Genomic DNA, 24,203 nt, shown 5'->3' with positions numbered 1-24,203 from the left:
CGATCATGCAATCTAACCATGCTGGTTCGCAAAATGCTCACCCAAATCCAGGCCTTGCCGCTCCTGGCCCATACTCGACAGCCAGCTCGGCTTCTCTGAACTCCAATCTCGAGAGCGACTCCGATCCCTCAGCGCCTACCAGCAACCATCGAGACTCGGTCGGCTCAATCATCGACGATCCTTTCTTCCAGACCTACGATCCAGCAATCCAAGCCGCTACCGCATCCGAGGACGACGACCAATCTGATGGAAGCTCAGTCTACCAATCTCTAGACGACCAAGACCACGAACATCTTTTTCACGACACAAAAGGGAATAACTTCGGTAACCCTGCCAAACCCGCCAAACGCAGAGGTCGCGGGGAAGCAAGAAAACCAGACCCAGATCCAAACAGCGATGATAACGAAGCAAATCAGCACTGGCCGCCTCCTCGTCGAGAGTCTTTGACCGCTGCACCCTCGTCATACTGGGTATGTAACAGACATCATTTTATCACATGCCGCCCCGCTCTGCTCTGGCTTGCGCGGGGCAGTGTTCCTCTGCGTCGGAACAGAATCTAGGTATTAGAGGCAGTTATGCGACAGACGGCTGACCACAGCTTTATGTATTACAGTCACAAACACCCCCAGCCATGGAGAGTTTTAATATTGCCGTTATCGGTTCCACAGGCGTTGGCAAATCGTCTTTTGTTCAGCGGGTCCTAGGCCTTTCTCGGCCACCCATCTCCAATGCTTCCAGTGTTCGCATGCTTGTTGATAACAACTCCCATGCTGTAACTTTACTCGAGCTGGATCTGGAGTACTTTGAGCTGAACCCTACGCAACCTATCCAATGGCCCAAACAAATCAATGGGCACATTGTCCCTCGAGTGGACGCCGCACTTATCTTATATGATGTCACAAATCATGAGTCTGTGCGTGAGCTTCCTCAAACCCTAGGTATGATATTTATATGCCATGCTAAGGAAACTATGCTGACTGAGCGATTGCAGCTGCGCTCACAAACTCCGGCCTACCTGCCAGCTTAGTGGCCTGCAAATGCGAGACGCCCGAAGCTGAGTGGCAGGTTAACGCTGAGGCGATAGCAAGCCATACGTACTTCAAGTCTTGCGTTTCTGCCTACAAGATTTCGTCTACCGATGATATTGAGGTTGCAAAGACATGTCTACATACTATTCTTAGGGCTGCCATGGCACATCGAAGAGGTATGCACGTGAATTGGGTTCTTGGAAGTCACGCTTTACTGACTGCGATTTAGAAGAGAATGGCGAAACAGTATCGCGCAGAAGAGCGCAGTCCGCTGCTAACCTAGAAGCCCCCGATGTCGGCACGGGGCGTCCCATCAGTCAACATAGCAAGCACAGTCGAGCAAGTTCCGACTTTTCTTTACTTAAGGGATTTGCTATCCCTACGATCAGCGAAGGCTATCGAACGCAAACTTCTCGTAGTCCTAGACGGGGTCAATCTGCTAGCCCCAATCCCGAGGCAGGAGAAGTCGGCACAACGCAAACACTCAACAATATGCTCAGAACTCCCGGTATTCGATTAGACAGGCCCAGCACCGACTCATTCCTGGATGTAGATGAGTCTGATCCAGAGTCATATCGTTATTCCGACGACATTCCGATACTTCAAAGAAACGACGACAACAGCCTGGATAAGCAAGCAAAGGCACTGGGTGTGACATTTGACGAGCTAGTTGACCGCCTTCTCGCCCCCCGCTTGACTCGGATAGATAACAACTTCTCCGATGTGTTTTTGTGTCTTTATCGCAAGTTTACGGCTCCTGGTGAGCTCTTCACTGCTATTTTGACCAGGCTTGACCAGGTGAGGGAAGATAAGACAGCACACTATCTTTCCAAGACGGCAACACAACTGCGCATTATCGAAGTAGTAGCCAAATGGGTGTCGCTTTATCCTGGCGACTTTGCCCGTCCACAAACAAGACGAAACTTGGAGGAATTTATCAGACATTTGAGTACCGAGCCAATCTTCTCTATCGCTGCGCAGCACATGCGGCGTCATCTCCAATTTAACGTGGTGGAGGACGATGACACTGGCTGGGCCAATTCGGATGAGGCGAGCGATAGGCTTGCGGGCGAGATCCTGTCCAAAGACATGAACGAGCTGTCATCTGGTGTGAGTGTGTTGACAGTGGAATCGGATACTGATGGGCGACCATCTGGGGGCTCGGAGGTTTCACTTGCAGACCGAAGTAGCAGCGTTTCAAGTCAAGCGCATTTCCATACGTTCGAAGACTATGAGAGAGCGGCGGCTAGCTTGGAGCCTACGGACAACTTGCCCATGAACAAGTTCCGCTACCATATCTTTATGGATATACCAGATGATGATGTTGCTGATGAGTTGACCAGAATCGACTGGATCATGTTTTCGTCTATCCGCATCCGAGACTTTGTTCGGCATGTCAGTCTATCGGCATCACAAAAAGAAAGATGCAAGAGTTTGCGGAACGTCAATCGGATGATCAACCACTTCAACCATATTGCAAAATGGGTTGCCAACATGATTCTATTACGAGACAAGGCCAAACACCGAGCGCTGATACTCGAGAAATTCATGCACATATCGCTTAAACTTCGTCAGCTTAACAACTACAACGGTCTGGCGGCTGTTCTAGCTGGTGTAAACGGAACAGCTATTCATCGATTGAACCAAACAAGGACGCTGGTACCAGCCGATATACAAAAGAGATTCGCACGGTTAGGTATACTGATGGGGACGCAAAAGAGTCACTTTGCGTACCGTTTGGCATGGGAGAATTCATCCCTTCCAAGAATTCCATTCATCCCTCTTCACCGAAGAGACTTGGTGTCGGCCGAGGAGGGAAGCAAAACATTCGTTGGCACAGACGGAGATCGCATTAACTGGAAAAAGTTTGAGGTGCTCGGAGAGGTTCTACTTCCAATGATGAAAAGTCAGGGCGCATCGTACCCAAATCTGGCCAAGCATGAGAATGCAAGAGAGCTGATTTTGGGTTGTCGAATGCCGACGGACGAAGAGGTAAGAAGGCCAAGCCTTTTTGATCAAAGACCACGGCTAACAAATCGAACAGGACATCTATCAGCGCAGTGTACAGGTTGAAAGTGGCTCAGCTGGTCTTGCTGAGCCACCGAAGAAGAAATTCCCATGGTTCGCGAAGTAGTCTATTAATTAATTGTAAGGAGTTTGGGGAGCAAGCATGAGTGTTTATTATATCAAGGATGCAAATACTATGGGGGCGCACTTTATAGACATTTAGTGGCTTCATAATTGTACAGACGACGGCGTGCCAGTCTAGATATCTTGGAATATTCATCTCAACTTTAGTTAGTAGGTAGGCATAGTTATTCAGGTCTTGGGAACTATCTAGGCACTGTATTTTCATAATCTGTAACTATATACCACTTCAATCGCTTTTTCCTGTTGGTTTTATCTGCTTCACGTGTTTACCTGGGCGGCCGGCAGTATGCTGGGGATACCTTCCTCGGTGGAAGGTGTTGACAACTTACAACAGTTTACCCAAGTAAAAAAAAATCACCTGGTGATTCGGATAGAAACACCCAGAAACCAAAGCAAAGATGTCCTGCGCGCTGCGACTGCCAACTATACGTGTTGTTACAAAGCAGGCAAATATTGAACTTACAGCAACAGCATCGTTGAATATCGACCCCCCAGACGGTGCACGAAACATCAAAAACGCCAAAGATCTCCTATCAGCAGTCACAAATTCCCATCTATGGATTTCTCGCGCTGGAGCTTGTTCTATCGAGATATCCTTTGCCATTGACAGCCGTCCTGTTTTGGAATGCGATCATCTTGAGGGTGTCGCTGAAACGATCGGTAATTCTGAAGTATTTCAACAACCTCTCCTCAGTCTTCAACCACTAATTTGAGGTTTATCCAGATTTGGGATCGCCTAGGTGTCCATCTCGAGTACAATAGATCACTGGCCGCATCATTGCCTGGCATTTTGTCCTTCTCAATTCAACATCCAGATCTCTCATCAGCTCTCGTCGCTCCAGCATCGGCCTGGACGACTCCATTTCGAGGTTTGCTGATAACAGTTGATGTTTGCCGACTCGACGAGCGACAGGAGCCACCCAGGAAAGTCCTTCGAGCACGCAAACGACAGAAAAGGGCGAGGAAAGCGGAGGAAAGAGCCACGTCACCGTCAGGGGACTTGTTGGAGAGTCTGGAATCAACTGACCAAGATGCTATCGAGACCTTTATATCCAGTCTGAATTTCGCATCAAACTGCGGCCAGAAGAAGCTTACCCAAACAAATAGCAAAACTAAGCGTGCTACTTACATAGAAGTGCTGGAAGATCTGCACTCGTCATCCTTACTAGATATCCTCCTTGAGCAATTGACCTTGGCTACCAAGAAAACATACAAAGGTTGCCAGGTTTGGGGTTGCGGATCCGACTACTGTCTTACGAAACTGGCACCTGGTGTTTTCCACGTACCATTTCTCAAGGTATATATCTTAGGTCCATACACTTTCGAGTCTCTAACAGCAGTAACAGAGTGTATCAGAGCGCGCTCAGCTGCTTCCAGTCATTGCCATGTCCCTTGCACGCATGCAGTATGCTGAATCTCCCGCAATTAGACAAAAGGTAGCTGCCTTATCGCCAAGTGACGAGACTGTTTTCAGCTCGCACAATGAATCGGAAGACTCTACGAGCGGCATAGAAAGGAGAGCTTGGGAAGTTCTTCTTGCGCATATTCAAATCCCACCGCTTGCCAAGAAAAGAAGAGACAAGAGATCAATACCATCTACTATGATCCCCGCAACAAGTTCAGAAACACCCATCACAAACGAACAGCCAGCCACAGCAACAGAGAACAGCTTGTCAGAGACGTGTGCCAACGCCAAGCATAAGAATCAGGAGAACACGGCAATGAGTGTGAGCTGGAATGCCATAGCCGGCTCATCAACGTATGTAAAGTACAAACATTCAGAAGGGAGCCCATGCGACTTTGAGACGCTGGACCAGTGGCTCAGTTGCGATAATGGGACACAACGGTAATTAACTGAGATTTGACGGCGCAAACATATCACTGAAGGGTAATGTTTATGTGGGGAAAGGGACGAAATTTGGTAACCGGGTATAAGGATTTGTATTATGTTGTCTCAAGGTAGAACAAGATGACTGTATAATGATGGGTGGTATTGTCTCATAGAAAGAGAAATCGCGAGGTGAAAGTATTGCGGTCGAGCTTGTGAAATTGACTTGAGTTGGTTGATACAGCGTAAATGACTGCTATAAAGGCGGTGCAGAAGTGAGGTTGCATTATCTGGCGTTGGCGGGCTTTTTGGTCTTTGCTGCTTTCTTCTTGTCCTTCTTGTCCTGGGCTGCCTTGCGCTGCTCGGGCTTCATAGTAGCATAGTGAATGTACCAGAGAAGGACAATTTGTAGGATGACGGCGACAAGGACAACCAGAAGTATAGTGAATAGTATAGGTTGATCGTTCAGGACAGCAACGGCCTCATCTGTGGCGCCGATACTGGAAAACCAATCGAATTGAGCCATGGTAGTGATGTGAAATGCGAGGCCCGAGATGAGGTGAGGTGAATATCAGGTTGATATAACGAGTTTCGAATTATGTACAGAATAAATAGAACTGTCGTGCGCCAGTCACGTACAGATCAAAAGAATGATAAGTATTTTGGTGAAAGGGGAACAACAATAAACAACAGTAGAGCGATCAATGAAGGGGAAATAGTTGAAATGGAAGACAGAGATGGAAGACGAGAAGCATGCCCATGGGAAATTGGCCCACAGTGGGTGGTGACGACGGTGGTAGACAAAACAGACAAACCCCTAACGTTGACTTGCTTCCAGGGGTGTTACTGAGACGTTTCACCTTGTAACAAAAGTCGACTGATGTGAAGGTGGATCATGATTGGCTACGATGGTGTATCGGGAAGAGAAGAGTACACGAGCCGATTGCTAGGGAGAGAGATTATGGTTTTATTCAATATTCTGTAAGTGATTTTGAATTTTTACCAAGTGACTTGGTTTGCCTAATATGGACTTGCTATTATTCAGGGGCACAACTACCTGGTTAGTTTCAGACTGACATGAAGCTTGAAGTTGATTTAGACAAATCAAAAGCACGTGATCTCAGGATTTGCACCTCTTGTCAAAACCCTGCTTGATTGGCTCCCCAACCATGTCTAGACGCTAGCCGCATGGGGAACTTGTCAATTGAGATCCATTTCCTGGGTCCCAAAAAAATCTCGAGCTCGTGAGAGAGATATAGAGAGAGCGAGAGAGTGACGACAATACCTAGACTCAACCTCCCCCTCCTCCCTCGTCGCTGGACCTCTTCTCGATTCGACTCTCATCCGACTCTCCTGCCGACCATGAGCGTCGCACGTCCGGCGCGCAACCTCCTCGGCAGGTGCATCGCCTCATCCCGAACGGCTTCAACCTCCATCACCGTCCCCATCATCCCATGCAGCCAATTTCACACCTCGGCACCCCGGTCGAAGCGCAAGTCCCGATTTCGAAATGTTACCGCCCAGGAGCTAGGACTGATTAAGGAGTCGGGTGAACACACCAGCAAGATGGAGCAGTTCAAGCAGGACAAGTTCGGCGAGCTAAGCAAGAAGGATTTGGAGACCTTGAGGGCCTCTTACACAGCAGAGCAACTCGAGGCTATCGAATTGGGTGAAAAAGCCATCAGCCCCGAAGATCTGATTATTCAGGGCCGTATGCGTGACGATCCCTACAAGCCCGACTACATCGAGGACTACTCAACGCTCGACCCCCGCTACGATATTAAGCCTGAAATCGAGGGTACCCCAAGAGAAGTGCAATGGCCCGACAAGAACCAATGGATCGACAACTACGGAGAGAGAATGATGAAGATTACCGATAAGAAGACGAGTGACCAGCTTACACGTGCCATGGTCCGGGCATTGCGGCGAGTCAAGGAAAGCCAAGGCGAGGACTTGATAGACCTTACCGAGGAGGAGCTCAAAGATATTGAGAAGGACCCAGAGTTGATCAAGCGCTACGTTGCGAAAGAGGACGGCCCCGAGCCCACTGCCAACGACAAGGGTCCTGAATTCATGACCCGTTCTCAAGCTGAGAAGCTAGACGAAGCTGTTGATGAGGCATGGAAGTCTGAGCTCGACAAGATTGTTGGTTTCGGCAGCCAGGGTGAGGTCGAGCCCACGAATCTCGAGCTCATCCAGGACGGCCCCGTGGGTGTCGACCGTACTTACACAGCTGAGGCACCTGACCTGGGCAAGGTCCCTGGTGTCAAGGGCCTGTACAAGCACGCCGTTGACCCCGAGGATCAAGGTCAGGACGATTCTGGTAAGTACCAGGAGATCAAGCGCCTGACAGGCATGACTCTTAAGGAGATCCGCTCGCTGCTCACAAAGGGTCTCGTCACTCGATGGGTCTCCAACCAGACTCGTCTCGGCAAGGTCCGCAGCACCTCTGTCGTTGCCATTGCTGGTAACGGCAACGGTCGCCTGGGTCTAGGTATGGCCAAGTCTACTGAGCCCGGTGTGGCTGAGGAGACAGCCCAGATGTTGGCTATCCGCAACATGAAGCCTGTTCGCCGATACGAGAACCGCACCATCTATGGTAACGTAAAGTCCAAGATCTCAGGCACTGTCGTCGAGTTGATGGCTCGACCTCCCGGTATGTATTCGTATATCAACTTTCACCTCGCATATGCTAACCAACATTGCAGGCTTTGGACTTCGCTGCCCTCATCGTATCTTCGAAATGTGCCGCGCTGCCGGTATTCACGACATTGCTGCCCGCATGCCCCGATCCAAGAACCCCATGAACTCGGTCAAGGCAGCCTACCACGCACTTACCCACCAGCCTGACCCCGAGCAGATTGCTATCGGCCGAGGCAAGAAGCTGGTTGATGTGCGCAAGGTGTACTATGGAGGAGCTGTATACTAAATTAAACCCACACCCTAACGCACCATCTTGTACTACCAAAAGAAATCATGTATCTGTAGCCTGTAATGGAGGGTTTTTCTCCGCTGACGCCCCCGATGTGGTAAAAAGAAGTATGAGATGATGTAACATCACGCTTGGAAATCATATCAAATGTTTTTTATTTTTGTGATAGTCATTTCTCGTGTCGTGTTGCGCTGGGTATCAATCCTGGTCTCTTGGCCCCCTTCCGAGTGTTCTCTTTGTTGTCGTTTATCCCTGTTTACTGCGCTGTCGAGCCATCACCCCAATCGATCTCCTGCTGCAAGACTATGCTGTAAACACTGGCTTTGAGGAGGGTAAAGGCCAGGCTTGTTTTGCGCTCGAGCTCGCGAAGGCCGTCGAGAATTTCTGAGCTAGGATTCGAGGCGAGATGTTCGAGAATAGTAGCCAGCTGCAACGCTGTTAGCGACCATTCAATCAGTCTATTAAAGCAAGGTCGTGCAGTGTACCTTGTTCATGTTGTCTGCCAGTCGCTCATACTCGTCCAAAACCTCTTGTTCGAGCGGTGTGAGCTCGGGCGGGTCAAGAAGGCCACCAGCTTGAGTCTGGTCCATGTTCAATTCAATTGACCAACTTTTCGTGAAGAACACAAATCGGAGGGAAGTGTTGAAGGTTTTGAGGCTGGTCTATCACGGGTGTTTATTCTAGGTACCTACGCGCACTTGTTGAAGGGGACTTCCCAATCGTTGATAAGATACGGGTGATAAAGCGGGGCAAAGGCGATGCATCGACTACAAACTACAAGTCCAACTTCGCTTTCACTTTCATACACAGGAGATTACAAGACATCACAATACTGAGACTAATCCTGAAAAAAAATATCGATTCATAAATCCTTTTTGCTGCTAAACCTATCAAGCAAAACATATGCTCATAACAAAGACCTGTTGCAACCCATCAACACTAAAAACAGAGAATCCAGAACTCATCAAAACCGTTCCAGACCGAAACGCTCCCTCATTCAAATATCGTGACCAAAGCAAACCCTTTTTCCATCTTCCTCGTGTCGCTCAAACAAACATGAATGGTATCGCAGTTAATAAATCAAAGTCGGACTTGTCGTTCGTTCGTCGTGCATTAGTTCCCAATAATCGCCACTTCGTTGCCTAGGACCGATCCCGTGTCGGTGCCAACGTTGCTTTCTGTCCACTCGCTCTCGGTATAGCTGTCTTCGCTGTAGCTGTCACCGTCCGTATACATATCCGTGCTGTTTGTGATCACGGTACCCCTGCTACTCCGTCTTAGCGTTTCGTTATCGCTGTCACCTCGTTCACTGCCCTCACCATTTATTTCTTGTTCGAGAACTGTTGTCTCCTCTTCAGGGACCTCGACGGTTTCTGAGGTCAAGCCTGGTTTGACATCTGCCTCATCAACTTCTTCGACAGTCTCGTTGACAGAGTTCTCCTTGTCGTTGTCGGCCAAGTCGAGACCACCGCCCCAGCTTCGCTTGCGGTACACTTTACCACCACTACCACCACCTGCGGGAGTTCGTACACTTTGGCTGCGCTTAACACCTCCGCTTGCCACATTGTTGTTAATTTGACTGAGCGAAACAATTCGTCGAGCTGCTCCTGTTGGGGAATTGGCGGCCAAGTTGCGCTTCGCACTCAACGCCATGCCCACCATGGACTTGCGACCGTCTTGCTGAGACTCCTCTTCGGCAGGCTTTCTGACTCGTTTGCGGCTCATAGCATCGCTACCGCTTCTTTTAGCCTTGGACATAAGAAGGACTCGAGAATGGTCCATCACACCCTCGAGAATGCGGCGCTCCAGGTTCTCGGCGCGAGACTCCATGTCGTAGAGCTCCTCCTTGCGCATACTGAGGGCAGTTTCGAGTGATGAGACATCACCAGTCAGGCGTGTCTTTTGGCGAATCAAATTCTCCTGTTCCGATCGGAGGCTCATAACACTCTGACGGAGTCTTAGCTCCTCATCTCGAAGGTTCAAGACTGCGGTCTCCACGTGGTCCTTCTCAGCGAGCTTACGCTCAACGGACGCCATGGTCTCTTGCAGGTGCCTGCTGTGGTCCTCATGAGCTTTCTCAATGCGCCTCTTCTGTGATTGAAGGAAATCAGAGATATCGGCCGCTGTCTTGAGAACCGACGCATGAACTTTGTCGAGGGTATCAAGGCGAGTAAAAGCCTGGTCGGCAACAGTGGTGTGGTCGACAAGCTTATCAAGCTTATCTTGCACCACAGCATCATCGTATCGTCCGTCCAAGACTAGGTCGAGCTTCTCACGAACAATGGTGTCGTCGTACTTGGAATCCATGATCAAGTCCAACTTGTCACGAACAGGTGTGTCGTCATACTTTTGTTCGATGATTGTGCCCAGCATTTCTTTGACAGGAGCATCATCATACTTGGACTCGATGATCGTGCCCAGCATTTCTTTGACAGGAGTATCATCGTACTTCTCCTCAATAATCTTGTCAAGTTTTGCACGCACCTCACCATCATCGTACTTGGACTCGATGATGTTGTCTAGCTTCCCTCGGACCTCTGTGTCATCGTACTTCGACTCAATGATGGTAGCAAGCTTCTCGTGGACCGGGGCATCATCGTACTTCTCCTCGATGATCTTATCCAGTTTCTCACGAACCTCAGCATCGTTGTACTTCTCCTCAATAATCTTGTCGAGACGCTCCTTAACCTCCGAGTCGTTGTAGATCTGCTCGATAAGCTTATCGAGCTTCTCATGAACTTGGGTGTTGTTGTATTTGTCATCGGTCAGAAGTGTCAGGAGCGTCATGAGCTCCTCAGGAGACTTGTGCTCAAGAATCTTGTCTTGAATCTCAGTCGTAGAAGATTTGGAGTGCTCGTAGTGCTCGCCGACGAGGAGGAGGAGATCCTTGACAGACTCAATGATCTTAGGGTGTGACTCGCTCACTTCTCCCTTCAGCCCTTCCACAGCGGTCAAGGCCTCTGTGATCTGGTCGCGAGTCTGCTGATGCTCAGCCTTGTCCTCAGTGTGAGTCTCTTCTGTACGTGTGCCGAGCTCCTCCACCTTGGTAAAGACGGTCTTTGAAGCTTCCTCCATCTTCTCCAATGAATCGGTGACAGTCGAGCCAAGGGTGTCAATGAGAAGTTTCAGCTCATCCGTAACAGACTTGGAGCCAATCAGAGCCGTCTCCATAACCTCATCTCGAGCCTCGCTAACCTTGCTTCGCTCATCAAGGGTGGTCTCGAGGGTCTCATATTTAGCAACGAGCTCACCAATCTTCTCGTCAAGTTTTGTACTGAGAGTCTCAGTAGCCTCTTGAAGCTTCTCGTTAGACTCAACCTTGACACCAGACACGACAGCCTTTGAGTCCTCAAACTCAGCCTTGATCGTATCGAGCATGTCCTTGAGATCCTGATGGACGTTCTCATTCTTGTCAATCTTCTCGCCCATGGTTTCGAGAAGCTTGCTGACACCCTCGACACCAGTTGCACCCTCGTCGAGCTTAGTGCCGATGGCTCCTTGGAGCTCCTCAAGGAAGTTTTTGACTTCAGTGACGCGGTCAGCGACAGAAGTGCCCTCCTCGTCACGAACAGCGATGGCCTTGGTTTGGGCATCCACTGTTGTGTCCAGCTTCTCTTGGAACTCCTTGACGATGGTTTCAAGGCCAGTAAGATCTTCCTTCTTGATGAGAAGAGCCTCCAGGTTGCTGACGTCGTCCTTGCGAGCTAGGAGAGCAAGGTCAGTACCAGTGAAGCCCTCCAGAGCGGTCTTGATCTCTAGAGTCAATGCCTCGACGGCTTCGACATCTCCCTTGGAAACCTTGTCGGGGTTCTCGCTTTCCTTGGTGGCCTGTTCCTTGATCTCGTCGAGTCCGGTAGAAACTTTGGTGAGGAGGGCCTCTAATGCTGTGACTTCTTCCTTGCGTGAGACGGTGTCTAGCTGGGTAGTGAGAGTACCCATAGTCTCCCGTGTCTCCAGCAGGAGAGCCTCCACATTGTCGATATGATCCTTGCGAACAGCCTGTTCACCATCAATGAGGTCGTCGAGCTTGCCCTTGGTGTTACGGAGGATTGTCTCAATGGCTTGCATGTCCTCCTTTGAGGCTGGTTCCTCAGCATCGCCTTGGATTCCACTCTCGGGCTCTTCAGCTCCCTCTTCTTTCTTCTTCTTGACCGAGACCGACCTGGTGAGAGTTTCGCGAGAGGCAATCTCATCAACACTGTCCTGGACTGTCCGAAGAAGCTCCTCCATCCGAGATAAGTCGTCCTTCTGGATTTCTTGGTTCTCAGCCTTGACAGAGTCAATCTTGATGGCAAGGCCAGCAATGAGAACCTCAAGGTTCTTGACGTCATCTGACTTGATACTCTCTCCAGATTCGCCGTCTTCGGCCTTCGCTGTTGACACAGCAGCGAGTGCGCGCTCTCCGTTACTGTCCCGAAGAGCCTCGATATCAGAGCGAACGGATTCAAGGCCGGTCTTGAGGGCTTCAAGGATCTTCTCGTCAGATAGCGACTCCGCGGGAGCGATGGCTCGCTCACTGTTTGTCTCGCGGAGAGACTCAATATCGGAGCGAAGTGACTCAAGACCTGTCTTGAGGGCATCGAGAACCTCGTCGTTGGACTTAGTATCGGCCACGGGAGCCAGTGCCTTCTGGTTGCTTTCTTGAAGCGCCTCAATGTCTGTTCGCAGAGAGTCTAGGCCGTTCTTAAGAGCTTCAATGACTTCGTCGTTGGTTGTGTTATCAGCTGGGGCAGCAGCCTTCTGCGCAGCGGCAATAGCTTCGATGTCAGTGTGGAGTGAATCAAGTCCGTTCTTGAGGGTGGCAATGACCTCGTCGCTAGAGGTATTCTCGGAGGCTGCCTCAGCCTTCTCTTGGTTGGCAAGAGCTGCAATCTCAGTGTGCAGAGAATCAAGTCCATTCTTCAAAGTCACGATGACCTCGTCGTTAGACGTATTCTCGAGGGCTTCGGGCTTCTCTTGATTGGCGAGAGCGGCAATCTCGGCGTGCAGCGAATCGAGACCGTTTTTGAGAGTAACAATAACCTCATCATTCGAGGTGTTTTCGTCAGAAGCCGATCGATCACTTGTTTCACGAGCAGACTCGAGGTCAGCTTTCAGAGAATCAAGACCATTCTTCAGAGCTTCGACGAACTCGTCACTGGAAGAGGGCTTGTCGACAGGGGCGAGGGCCTTCTCGCTATTGTCTCGGACGGCTTCGAAATCAGCTCGCAAAGATTCAAGTCCAGTTTTTACGGCTGCAATGACATCGTCATTGGATGTTGTGTCGACGGGTGCAACAGCCTTCTCAGAAGTATTCTCACGAATAGCCTCAATATCAACACGAAGAGCATCGAGGCCGTTCTTCAGGGCCTCGAGAACCTCGTCGTTCTCATTGGGTTCGACAACGGCAACCGCCTTTTCCGTTTGGCTGTCGCGGAGAGCTTCCAGGTCTGCTCGTACACCGCTGAGTCCGGACTTGAGGGCTTCCATGATCTCATCATTGGCGGCAGGGGTGGCATTCAGTGTCGCCACAGCCTTGTCGTTGCTGCCGTCACGAATAGAATCAATGTCGGCTCGGACAGAGTCAAGACCAGCCTTGAGGGCATCTAGTATCTCATCGTTCGCAGTCAAGTCAGTGGGCTTGTTGGTTACTCTGTCCATACCAGCACGAAGATCGTTGAGGCCATCGTTGAGGGCGTCCAGGATCTCACTTGTCTCGGCACGAGGTCGAAGAACCTCCTGCCTCAAGTTGTTGAAGCCGGTGTTCAAAGCCTCAAGAACTTCGGTGTTATTCGATTGAGGTTGCGGTGCGGGGATCATGGACGAGTTAACAATCTCTCGAAGACCTTCGAGCTCTGTCTGGAGTTGTTCGCGAGACTCCTGGTTGGTCGTTGAAACAATTCCAGCCATCTCGTCCTTGAAGTCCTCGAGAGACTTCAACAGATCGTCCATGAACTCCTCCTGTCCAGCAGCGCCTGTAGCACGGTCGACATAGCTCTCCATAGCTTGTCGGAGGTTCTCGAAGCCATCTTTGGTGGCACTGACGACTTGCTCAGTCTCGCGGCCGGTGGCAGCAACGTTCTCCTTCGCTTCTTCAGACATCGTCTTAAACTCCTGGCGCAAGTATTCCATGATCTCACGAAGACGATCACTGACATCATCGTTGTTGCCAGATGAAGCTGGTACAAGAGCGCGGCTGGAGTGGACATCAAGATCCTGGAGACCCTCCCTAACGGCATCCACCATGTCCTCATGTGTGAAATCTCCAGCACCTGGGGCTACAGGGAACTCGAACTCTTCGAGACAATCACGAACGGCATCGATGATCTCATCTCTTGAGAGAGTGCCGGGCTGGTCAACTTGAGGAGGCACATAGTGCTGAAGACCTTCAACGACGGCAGTGAGGACGTCATCCCTCGAAGCGGCCGGGGGGTGATCGCCACGAGTGGAATACTCTTGCATTCCCTGCTTCAAGCAAGCCAAGATCTCATCGCGTTCGAGACCGATTTGCTGAACCTCGATCTCAGGCTTGTAGTTCTCCCAGGCATCCCTGACAGCTTCGATGACGTCTTCCCGGCTCAGGTCAGGCAAGTTACTCTTGGTCGACTCGTTGTCTTGGATGGCGGCGCGCATAGCATTGTAGATCTCCTGGTAATCGACAGCGCTCTTCTGAGTGTTCACTGAGGCGGCTGATTGGCGTCTGTGCTCACGGAGGACATGATTGAGTTGATCCTTCATCTGCTCAAGGCCTTCATCAATTACACGAGCGACTTCATCCTTGCTGGGGGTATCATGATCTTCGACGCCTCGCTTAGATGCTGCTTGTTGGTCAAGGCGTTTACCAATCTCACGGCCCATGCCCAAAACCTCGCCGCGAAGCTCGCGGACGAGAGCTTTGACTTCAGCAGTGAGACCACCACCTTGGGAGACGCTGTCTTTGACCGATCGAATAATACCCATGAGATCGTCATTGAGAATATCGGAGCCCCTCCCTGAAGGCTCAGAGTTCCTACGGGCTTCATTTCTCATGATGTGCTCAACGCGTTGAGAAACGGCGCTCCTCGCCTGGCTGGGCATGGTGCTGCTCTCTGATTCAAAACTAAGGTTGCGAGACCGGCTCGCACGGGGGCTCCCAAAGGAGTTGCCCAAAATAATGGCTTGCTCAGATTGAGCTCTGACTTGGTCGATAACTTCATCCAGCTTCTGAGATGTGGCCATGCCCGAGAGCTTGTTTGATACCTCCTGCAGTCGGCCAAGAAGAGACTCTTGTCCCTCCTTGGTGCCCATCTCCCGAATGATTCTTTCCAGAAGAACAAGGGAGGAGTTGGCCTCCGAGCCAACGAGAGAGGGTGTGCTGATAATAGACCCTCGCTCAATTGAGTCACCAAAGCTCTTGGGGGAAGGAATTCTAGGGAGCTGGAACCCCCTTGTACTGGGTGGGGAGAGATTGTGTGGCTTGTTGTCTAGGAAATATCCTCCAAAGGGGTCGCGAGCTGGAGGGAGCCTGTTTTGGCCGTCATTTCCATTTCCATGACTACCTAAAAGTTCTCTTAGACTCTTTCTGATGTCCTCATCTCTTGAGTTTGTGGCCTCCTTGAGGCTGAGAAGGTCGGTGGCGTTGTCTCTGCTGCGTCGACTCAGCTGAGACATTTCCTTCTGAAGTCCTGTAGCGATGCTAGTCAGGCTGAGAATTTGGTCGGACAGCGCCTCAAGATGCTGGGGGCCCTGTGATAGAGCTGTCGAGCCATTTGTGATGTCAGAGAGAGGATTCTCTGGCTCTTTCGAAGGTGTTGAGCTCATGTGTTGGAGAGCAAGCATAGTTGATGATTGTGGAGGTGTGTTTTCACCAAGGATGCTCTGAGGTGGCGGACGTCGAGCTGCTGGTCGCATAATAGGTGTCAAACTAGGACCTGGTACTGGTGTCGAGCTCGACACCGTAGAGTGACTGTCGCTTGGCCGGTTATCATGGTCTCGAGATCGGGTGGGCGTCTCTGGACGCTGTTGACGTTCTGGAGACCGTGATGGCGAGTTTTGGCCACTAGCACCCTCGATCATCATGCTGATATCACGGACTGAAGACTGCAGTCGGCGATGTCCCTTTGTAGGGGATTCGATCCTCTTGGCGGGAACCATTGCGCTTTGCTGGGCTCGCTCGTTAAGCGCTGCGTGAGCAGAAGCAATAGCGCTCGAGGTACCAGCTCGAGAAGTCAATGGTGAACCCGGGTTCATAGGTAGCGGTGGTGGACAGCGTTCGGGGTCAGAGCTGTCCCACCTATTTCCTGTTAGTCGTTGCAAGAGACGCATGAGGATATACACATCAAAACATACATTGGAACAAGAGCTCGAAGGTTGGGATCTGAAGAAGCTGCGTAAGGATGTCTCAACTGGAACTCCCCATCATAGAAACTGTCTCTCTCTGATAAAGACATGGTTGGCCCGGTTTCTTGGAAACGAGGTATGGTATGTGAAAATTGAAGTTGTCTCAAGGGTAAGAATGCGGACGGCGCCGCAGCCACGCTATGATTCTATTACAGCGCAAAGCGTCGGTGAAGGTGAGAGGATAGGAAGAAAGCGGAGTGGGTATAATCGTGGAAACTAACAAGCAGGAACGCAAGTAGTAGAATAATCAAATGAGCAAGAGATGTTATGCAGCAGATGCTTGAATTGATGGGGAAATGGAGTTATATCATGAAAACAGGCTGCATTGTTTGTTTAATTGCTTTTGCGACGGTGCTGCTGGGAGAAACTGCCACTACTACTGCTCCGTCTTGGACTGTCGGTCGCCGCAGCCACTACCCGGTTTATTTGTGTTTCGAGCTCGATTTGTTGCCGAGCAACCATCCGCACCGACAATTAACTCGTCGTTAGGCTGTTGCTTTTACCGGACCCCCGGCTTGTAAGGACCAGCATTGACGAATAGAAATCGCACAACAGAGCAGATCACGCCACGGGTTGAGGGTCAGCTTGTGAAAAGAGACCTATGAAATACATCATCGCTAAACTGGGCAGGGATCATGGCCTTGCTGGCGGTTATACGCTATACTGAGACCGTCGAGACGCTGTAGCTGTAGCTACAAGCAAAGTTGTGACGGTGAGGGAAAAACGATAGACGGCATTGATTGCATCGATCGAAACACTTTAATTGCATGACGGCAACAGGTACGTGCAGGTAGGCGAGTGACGTGTGTCAAATCAAAATCGCTTTCTTTTATACAGAGTTGAGTGCATCTCGTCTCGTCTAACCTCCTTCCGAGGCCCGACCCTCTCAGATCGGTGCGGCATGTCTATCGTAGCAAACCCAACAAATAACCTAATCCGTCTAAACTCCCATTTTAAGCCTTCGACACCATCATCTCGTCTAGATCGGTTACACCTAGATTCGTATATCTATAACATGAATTCCAGTTTAGTTTGGCCTCTACTTCTTGAAAGCAATATCAAAGGCAGGAATCAGAGTCTGGGCAAGCCAGAAAGAGAAGACAAGCTTTGGACCAGTCATAAGAAGCTACAAAGCGAGATCAGTTAGCGTCTTCGCATCTTCAAGTGGGGACCGGCGATTGGCGGGGCCACCAATATGGCCTCGCTTGTAATAAACGTACCTTGGGGACAAGTCCCTTGAAGAAAGCTCCAGCACCCTCGTTCTTGGCCATGTTAGAGAGAATTCGGAAACCACTCTCGGGGTTCTCGAAGTTTCGGTTCTGGATACGGGTCTTGATGACATCGAGAGGAGCGGAGACGACAAGAGAGGCAGAGGCACCGGCAATGGAAGCAACAAAGTTCTGGAACCAGCTGGCCTTGTTGTAATCCTCGAGGTGGAAAAGGTACTCCTTGGCGAAGGCAGAGCCACCGAACAGCTACATTGTGTTAGTTCTCCCATTCCATTGATATCATAATCCGCGATACATACAGCGAACGAGCCAGGGGCGTTACGGGCGGCAGTCCAACCCCAACCACGGTACAAGCCGAAACCCTCATCGGCAACAATCTTGAGGACACCACGGCCGCGGAAAGCCTCGGGGTTTGTCTGACGCTTGATCTTGAGGACATCGAGGGGCAGGAGAACGATCTCACCAATACCAATCAGACTGCGTGCGCATTAGCTCAATGGGTTCTTCAAGAAACGTGGGCGATCCTATTGTACCTTCCAGCAGTAGAGTGCATAATAGCCTTGCCAGTCTTCTTGCCAAAAGCATTCTCGAAGTCAGAGCCATAGTGCTTGGCCAGGTAATCACGAGCGACGGGTTGACCACCGTACTTGTAGACTCGCTGGAGGACCTTGTAACCGGCGGCGTATCCCAGACCAGGGAAGAGTGAAACGAACTTTCGTCCGATAGGAGCGGAGGCGTGGTCCTTGAAGATGACTTGGTTCAACTGGCTGGAACCAGAGATCTAAAGACAGAGGCATCAATAAATTGACCATGCGCCAGAATCGAGACGAGCGGGGCTTTCTTACACGAGACTGGTTGCTCATCAATCGCTTCGCAATGGTGTCGACCTTGTGGAGGGGTTAGCGAACATTTCGATTATCGCGATATTCGATGGAGCTCATCGCAAACGTGGGGTTGCGTACAGGGTGGAAGACAGCCAGCTCAGCGATACCAGCGGAACCTATCGAAGCTTGTTAGCACAATTCCATGTGTATTTCGAGACGCCGAATGTAGAGCAATTCCATGGTAAGCGTTTCAATTGGCAGCAGAACATACCGGAACCAAGCACACGAGCCAGGCCAGACTCCTTCTCGCTACCACCAGGAGGAGACATAATGACGGTATGAATGGGGAAAGAGAAGATTAATTAAGGTACTGGTTCAACAGAAACTCCTGAGGGTATCACAGATGAAAAGAAGGAATCCGTAAACTGGTCGCGAGGTTGGAGTTCGGGTATAAGACTCAAAGATGGAAATTTTTCAACAATCGCCCAATACACTTTTCTCTTTCTGGCGCCCGGCAATCCCACGGCGGCTGGATTTTTGGATCCCTGCTATAAAAAAAAAAGCCACTCTGGCGTGCGTGTGTCTGCGCTTGTACCGACGTCGGAGAGAATCGTAGGACTACCTAGGGATGGGAGCTGTCCTTACCTAGGTAGGTACCTATCCTTGACGGCTACTGTAGGAATGTTTTTTTTCCTCTGGTGGGGTTCAAAGGCCCATTTTTATGATTTCGACTCAACAACTCCCCTGTCACTTGCTGTCACGCACGAGCCACACTTTTATTACATATCTCGAAGTCTTATCTTCCAATGAAGTTTGGATCAAATATACCCTATAACCATGAGAATCTTCTGTAGATTGATGATTAAAACAAGCATAGTAGAGACAATACTAACAGGTTCTGTATATAGGTATGTAATTATCGTATATCTTTGCACTGTATTTAGTATTCCTTTTGGATGGAATGCAGATTTCTATTGGCCTTTGACTCGATAATAGCCCAACGGTTGTTACTCAACTCCATCGGTTAACATAGCCGTCTTCTCCGTCACCATACAGGAATTGTTCGCAAACACGGCCAAACACTTCCAGGAAACAACTACCGAGGCCCGAGGGTTATTATGCGCTCTCTAAAGACAACATCAAATCTTCTAACTGTTCAAATTCTAACGATAGCAACAAATCTATAAGCGGACTGGATATGTAGCGCCTGTTTATACACAGAAACATTTGTAGTACACATCCTTCGTGGTCGGTTAATATAGAACAATATAATACATCGCCTCTTATTGTTGTATAGTTTGCTCAAAAAGTGGTTATAGAGATACAGGCCAAAACCACCCACCCTAACGCCGATATTCATGCCAAACCACCAGTCTCAGATCAGACACAAGCAGGCAAGGATATAAGAAGACTTCTCAGCTTGTTCAGTAGTCACGAAGTACAGACACCAGCTCATCTAGCCGCATTACTTGCCCGAGGAGCTTACTCTGAACCTCCAGATGCGTGTTGTACTTGTTGTAGTGTTCTGCTGTCATCACTTCCTCTTCCTTGCCCTGCACGTCCTTTCTCTCCACAAAAGAGAGAATGTTGCGCTCCTTGTGACGCTCAACTTCGAGTGTCTGCAAGCATCGGAGCATGGCCTTGTAAATATCATCCAGCGCCTGTGTTTGAGCTCGCTCTTTGTCAAAGTACCAGAAGAACAAGGTGCGGTTGGCAAGCCGACTGCTATCCTTGGGGACTTCTTGCACATCCACTATACCAGCCATCTGCATTGCGAGCATTTTACCCTGCACATCGCCCTTTTTCATGAGTGCGGCGGCTGGGAGCATCTTCTCGTCGAGCTTGCCTTTCTCTCGGAGGATACGGGTCAAGCGAAGACCATGTCGACCATGCGACTGCTCAATGATAGCATCGAGCTCTGTCTCTCGCAGTTTTCCCACTAGGCGATCAAAGTCCACAGTCCATTGCCCGCGGCCATACATTCCGCAATGTCGTATGAATGGGTATTGGCTTTCCGCTAGGAGAAGAAGATGACGGCGCATCTGCGAAATCCGACTATCGTTCCCGTTTGTAGCATCTTCAAATCGTACTTTATTTTCTTGTTGTCCATTGGTCGCATCGTGCCCATCATCATCATCATCAGCCCACTCGTCATCTTCCTCGTCGACGTCAAATGTCTTTTTTCTGCCTGGAGGACCAGCGTCTGAGTCGTCCGAGTCATCATCCGATTCCGTTACAGTCTCTCTGATCCTTTCAGCGCTTTGTGAGTCAATTTTATCCCTTGCAGTCTTGCCGATCCCGGCTTGCACGTTCACGTCTTCGTCCAGATGTTCGAAGATGTCAATGGTCGTAACAGTTGGTTGTTGTCCAGCCGCTACTTCGTCGAGTAAAGGATCTGGCCGGCATCTCGGGAAGTCTGAAGTCAAAAGATCCAGCACTGTTCGATACACCTCGCCCGTGACCTCTCCAAGCATTTCCGTCGCAAATTCAGCGAGTCGCTGGTTTCGTAGCTCGACCAGGCATCTCTCGTAGTTGACTCTTACTACCACGTTAGGCTGTTACTTGTTAGTTCTGCTCTATATGCTGATCGTTGAGTTGACTCACGTTCAACTTTGGAGCGTCGTAGTCATGTCCGTTTTGTGATGCGCCGTTGGTAAGTTTTCGTTTTTTAGGTTTTGGCCCCCCGCTCATATCAAGTTGACGCTTGAGTGTCTTGGACTGGTCCCTGTAGGTCCTGGTACGATCAATGATCTCGCGCTGAGCCTCGCTCTTCCCCTTGGAGGCCTTTTCGCCTGGTCGAGGCTTGGTAACGTCGTCTTCGATCTCACGGTATGCATCTTGAGGGTTGCGAAGACTTTCGGGCCGGACCGTCTCAATAATTTCCGATCGAATCAGGCGAACAAGGACTGAATTCAAGTGGCCTTCTGACTCAATAAGTCCATTGTGTGAGTCATGGTCTCCGTTGGCATGTCCATTGATTTTGGGTGCTCTGGAGCCAAAAGCCTGGGAAAGATCTGCGATTCGCGCATGACCTAGCTGGATCAGAGTTTGGGTAAGTTCCCGTTCGGCAGTGCCATATTGTGTTTCTATCACATCGAGAATCTTGCCCGACCGAACAAGGTTGTAGCAGGCATCGGAATTTGCTTGGTAGCTCGTGATGTTGGTATTGGGATCTGTGTGGTGGTAAATGAGGTTTTGCTGGATTAAGACAGCGAGGCCATTTCGCAGATATCGTGGAGTAAGAGAGGTATATTGGATCAGTTGCGCAATCGTCGAGCGGCCTTTGGTCAGTAGCGCATTCAAGATTCGCTATTTGCGACGATCAAGTCAGCCCCGCGATCTCACTCGTATTCATGATATGGGGTTACAAAAGCTTGCGTACCGAAGGGAGTTCGCCATGGAGGTCATTGACTAGGAGAGCACAAAGCTCTGCAGCGTGTTTTGTCTGTCCGTGGCAGTTTTGTTAGCGGGTCGCGTCTTGATGGTCATTAAGCTGCATCAACTCACAACGAGCATTGCTTGCTCCTAGAGATCCTCTCACTATCTCTAGAGCTTCCCCAATTGCTACCTCAGCGTCATTGATTTTCAAAAGACTATGGGGAAAGAGTTGGGGCACGCAGGTGCGAGATATAGAGAAACTTAGTATGAATATCGTGGGTTGTAAAGTGGAAGTGCAGAGGCTAGAATGCAAGATGAAGTCAAGAAGGCTGGGATGCTTTTTTTTCTCGGCGCAAACGCAAACCTATGGATCCCGTCAGGTTAATTTTTTTGCCTGCGGCTCTGGTGTAAGTCAGGAGCTGGTAGGCCTAGGCCCAAAACAGTGGAGTGTAATGCCTGAGGTCTTTTGAAGTGCCTATGCCAGGCTCAAAGGTCACTGAAGCAATACTGAGCCAATGCCGCGGGTGCAAATCTGGCTGACCGGAATGATCACGTGATGAAATCTTTCGTCCCCGTAGCCCGAAAATTAGACGGGACCTTTTCGACGAGGCACTTCTCTTGGAGATCAATTGCTTCACCCAGACGGCCGAAGGATTGCCAATTGCCTACGCCATCAATATGATCTCGAGATCGACCCTTGCGCGAACCGCGCAGCAGGCTGCCCGCCAGTCCTGCCGCGTCCAGCGACGAACATACGCCGCCGCTGCCTCGACCGGATCATACGAGACCTCGGATGCGTCTGGCCTCAAGATTGCCTCACGGGATGCCCACGGCCCTACTACTAAGCTCGCTGTTGTAGCTAAGGCCGGTAGTCGATACCAGCCTCTCCCCGGTCTGACTGCTGGCCTTGCCGAGTTTGCCTTCAAGGTAAGGGAGATAGAGGAGGGGATCGAAAAAGGAAACCCAGGACTTGAGCTAATTTGCCGGCTCTATATAGAACACCCAGCGACGATCTGCTCTTCGCATCACTCGCGAGTCTGAGCTCCTTGGTGGTCAATTGGCTTCTTCCCACTCCAGGGAGGCTGTTGTTGTCGAGGCCAACTTCCTCCGCGAGGATCTGCCTTACTTCACTGAGTTGCTCGCTGAGGTCATTTCCATGACCAAGTATACCAGTGAGTAAACACTGATTGCGCATTTACATATCGGCATTTTAGGTACTAAGACCTCTTACCAGCCCACGAGTTCCACGAGGATGTCGAGCGTGTTCTTCACCACAAGCAGGCCGCCCTCAACGCCGACGTCGCCGCCACTGCTCTTGACAACGCCCACGCCATCGCTTTCCACTCTGGTCTCGGTTCCTCCATCCTCCCCAGCTCATCAACTCCCTACCAGAAGTACATGAACGAGGAGTACATCGCCAGCTTCGCCGATGCCGCTTACGCCAAGTCCAATATCGCCCTCGTCGCCGACGGTGCCTCTGCCGATAGCCTCTCCAAGTGGGTTGGTCAATTCTTCAACGATGTGCCCTCCACCCCCCGAAACGGCCAGACCCTCAAGACCGAGGCCACCAAGTACTTTGGTGGTGAGCAGCGAACAAACTCCACTGCCGGCAACTCTATCGTCATTGCCTTCCCCGGTTCCGGTTACGAGTCTGCCAAGCCTGAGAACGCTGTCCTGGCTGCTCTCCTCGGTGGCCAGTCAACTGTCAAGTGGGCTTCTGGCTTCAGCATGCTGGCCAAGGCCACCGCTGGCACTGCCGGTCTCACCGTCAACACCTCCAACCTCGTTTACTCTGACGCCGGCCTCCTTGCCGTTCAGCTCAGCGGTCCTGCCGCCTCTGTCCGCAAGGGTGCTGAGGAGGCTGTTAAGGTGCTCAAGGCCATCGCTGATGGCAAGGCCAGCCAGGAGGATATCAAGAAGGCCGTCGCCAACGCCAAGTTCAACCTTCTGAGCCAGAACGACCTCCGACAACCTAGCGTTGTCCTCGCCGGTACTGGCATTGTCAACACCGGCAAGCCTTACGACTCTGCTGCTCTTGCCAAGGCTATCGACGGCGTTTCTGCTGAGTCTATCAAGGCTGTAAGTTTAAACATTTGTTGAAATCATAAACAGCACTAACAATTTTACGTCTAGGCCGCCAAGACCATGCTTGAGGGTAAGACCACCGTCTCTACTGTCGGTGACCTGTTTGTGCTGCCCTACGCTGAGGATATTGGTCTGCGGGTATAAAGGGGTCCAAGAAAGAAAAAAGCTTGTACCAACAGTCAAAGTTTAGAAGAGCCGTGGGAGAGGATGTCCTCTTTGTGAATATTTGTAGTAGAAATCTTTTGAACCATTCCAAGGTTTCGTTTCCGTTTTCTAACTTACATGAGAGCGTTTCCCATTGTAACATGATACCTCAACCTTTTTACAAAAGCAGCACTTTCTTCCAACTAACAATTTCCATCAAAAAGTGCATAATGACTGGGTGCCTTT

At 50.4% G+C, this 24,203-nt stretch overlaps 9 protein-coding genes across 9 annotated transcripts; 4 read left to right on the top strand and 5 right to left on the bottom strand.

Moving 5' to 3' along the window:
- Positions 1-5: 5 nt before the first annotated feature.
- On the top strand, positions 6-3,162 carry FSST1_003466 (uncharacterized protein; the record flags this gene model as incomplete). Its single annotated transcript, XM_083229550.1, has 5 exons — positions 6-470; positions 614-938; positions 992-1,204; positions 1,258-3,020; positions 3,073-3,162. 5 exons carry the CDS (start codon positions 6-8, stop codon positions 3,160-3,162), a joined length of 2,856 nt encoding a protein of 951 aa, XP_083086896.1.
- A 415-nt stretch (positions 3,163-3,577) lies between these two features.
- Positions 3,578-5,029, top strand: FSST1_003465 (uncharacterized protein; the record flags this gene model as incomplete). The annotated part of the gene is made up of 3 exons (XM_083229549.1): positions 3,578-3,850; positions 3,904-4,476; positions 4,526-5,029. 3 exons carry the CDS (start codon positions 3,578-3,580, stop codon positions 5,027-5,029), a joined length of 1,350 nt encoding a protein of 449 aa, XP_083086895.1.
- Positions 5,030-5,293: 264 nt separating this feature from the next.
- On the bottom strand, positions 5,294-5,533 carry FSST1_003464 (uncharacterized protein; the record flags this gene model as incomplete). Its single annotated transcript, XM_083229548.1, has 1 exon — positions 5,294-5,533. One exon carries the CDS (start codon positions 5,531-5,533, stop codon positions 5,294-5,296), a length of 240 nt encoding a protein of 79 aa, XP_083086894.1.
- Positions 5,534-6,369: 836 nt separating this feature from the next.
- On the top strand, positions 6,370-7,936 carry FSST1_003463 (mitochondrial 37S ribosomal protein uS5m; the record flags this gene model as incomplete). The annotated part of the gene is made up of 2 exons (XM_083229547.1): positions 6,370-7,663; positions 7,716-7,936. 2 exons carry the CDS (start codon positions 6,370-6,372, stop codon positions 7,934-7,936), a joined length of 1,515 nt encoding a protein of 504 aa, XP_083086893.1.
- A 259-nt stretch (positions 7,937-8,195) lies between these two features.
- Positions 8,196-8,529, bottom strand: FSST1_003462 (DASH complex subunit Dad3-domain-containing protein; the record flags this gene model as incomplete). The annotated part of the gene is made up of 2 exons (XM_083229546.1): positions 8,196-8,366; positions 8,425-8,529. The coding sequence occupies 2 exons, from the start codon at positions 8,527-8,529 to the stop codon at positions 8,196-8,198; spliced, it is 276 nt and encodes a 91-aa protein (XP_083086892.1).
- Positions 8,530-9,052: 523 nt separating this feature from the next.
- Positions 9,053-16,347, bottom strand: FSST1_003461 (uncharacterized protein; the record flags this gene model as incomplete). Its single annotated transcript, XM_083229545.1, has 2 exons — positions 9,053-16,190; positions 16,247-16,347. The coding sequence occupies 2 exons, from the start codon at positions 16,345-16,347 to the stop codon at positions 9,053-9,055; spliced, it is 7,239 nt and encodes a 2,412-aa protein (XP_083086891.1).
- A 989-nt stretch (positions 16,348-17,336) lies between these two features.
- FSST1_003460 (mitochondrial carrier domain-containing protein) lies at positions 17,337-18,679 on the bottom strand (the record flags this gene model as incomplete). The annotated part of the gene is made up of 7 exons (XM_083229544.1): positions 17,337-17,423; positions 17,518-17,772; positions 17,826-18,003; positions 18,060-18,307; positions 18,372-18,413; positions 18,489-18,526; positions 18,622-18,679. The coding sequence occupies 7 exons, from the start codon at positions 18,677-18,679 to the stop codon at positions 17,337-17,339; spliced, it is 906 nt and encodes a 301-aa protein (XP_083086890.1).
- Positions 18,680-19,774: 1,095 nt separating this feature from the next.
- On the bottom strand, positions 19,775-21,866 carry FSST1_003459 (DNA-directed RNA polymerase III subunit C82; the record flags this gene model as incomplete). The annotated part of the gene is made up of 4 exons (XM_083229543.1): positions 19,775-20,905; positions 20,955-21,659; positions 21,733-21,795; positions 21,858-21,866. The coding sequence occupies 4 exons, from the start codon at positions 21,864-21,866 to the stop codon at positions 19,775-19,777; spliced, it is 1,908 nt and encodes a 635-aa protein (XP_083086889.1).
- A 540-nt stretch (positions 21,867-22,406) lies between these two features.
- On the top strand, positions 22,407-23,957 carry FSST1_003458 (ubiquinol--cytochrome-c reductase subunit 2; the record flags this gene model as incomplete). Its single annotated transcript, XM_083229541.1, has 4 exons — positions 22,407-22,655; positions 22,726-22,900; positions 22,963-23,807; positions 23,862-23,957. The coding sequence occupies 4 exons, from the start codon at positions 22,407-22,409 to the stop codon at positions 23,955-23,957; spliced, it is 1,365 nt and encodes a 454-aa protein (XP_083086888.1).
- Positions 23,958-24,203: the final 246 nt, after the last annotated feature.

This window comes from Fusarium sambucinum, chromosome I, assembly GCF_050947815.1.
Source record: "Fusarium sambucinum isolate potato_lamoka chromosome I, whole genome shotgun sequence".
NCBI lineage: Eukaryota > Fungi > Ascomycota > Sordariomycetes > Hypocreales > Nectriaceae > Fusarium > Fusarium sambucinum.
This window is presented reverse-complemented; position numbering and strand designations above follow the sequence as displayed.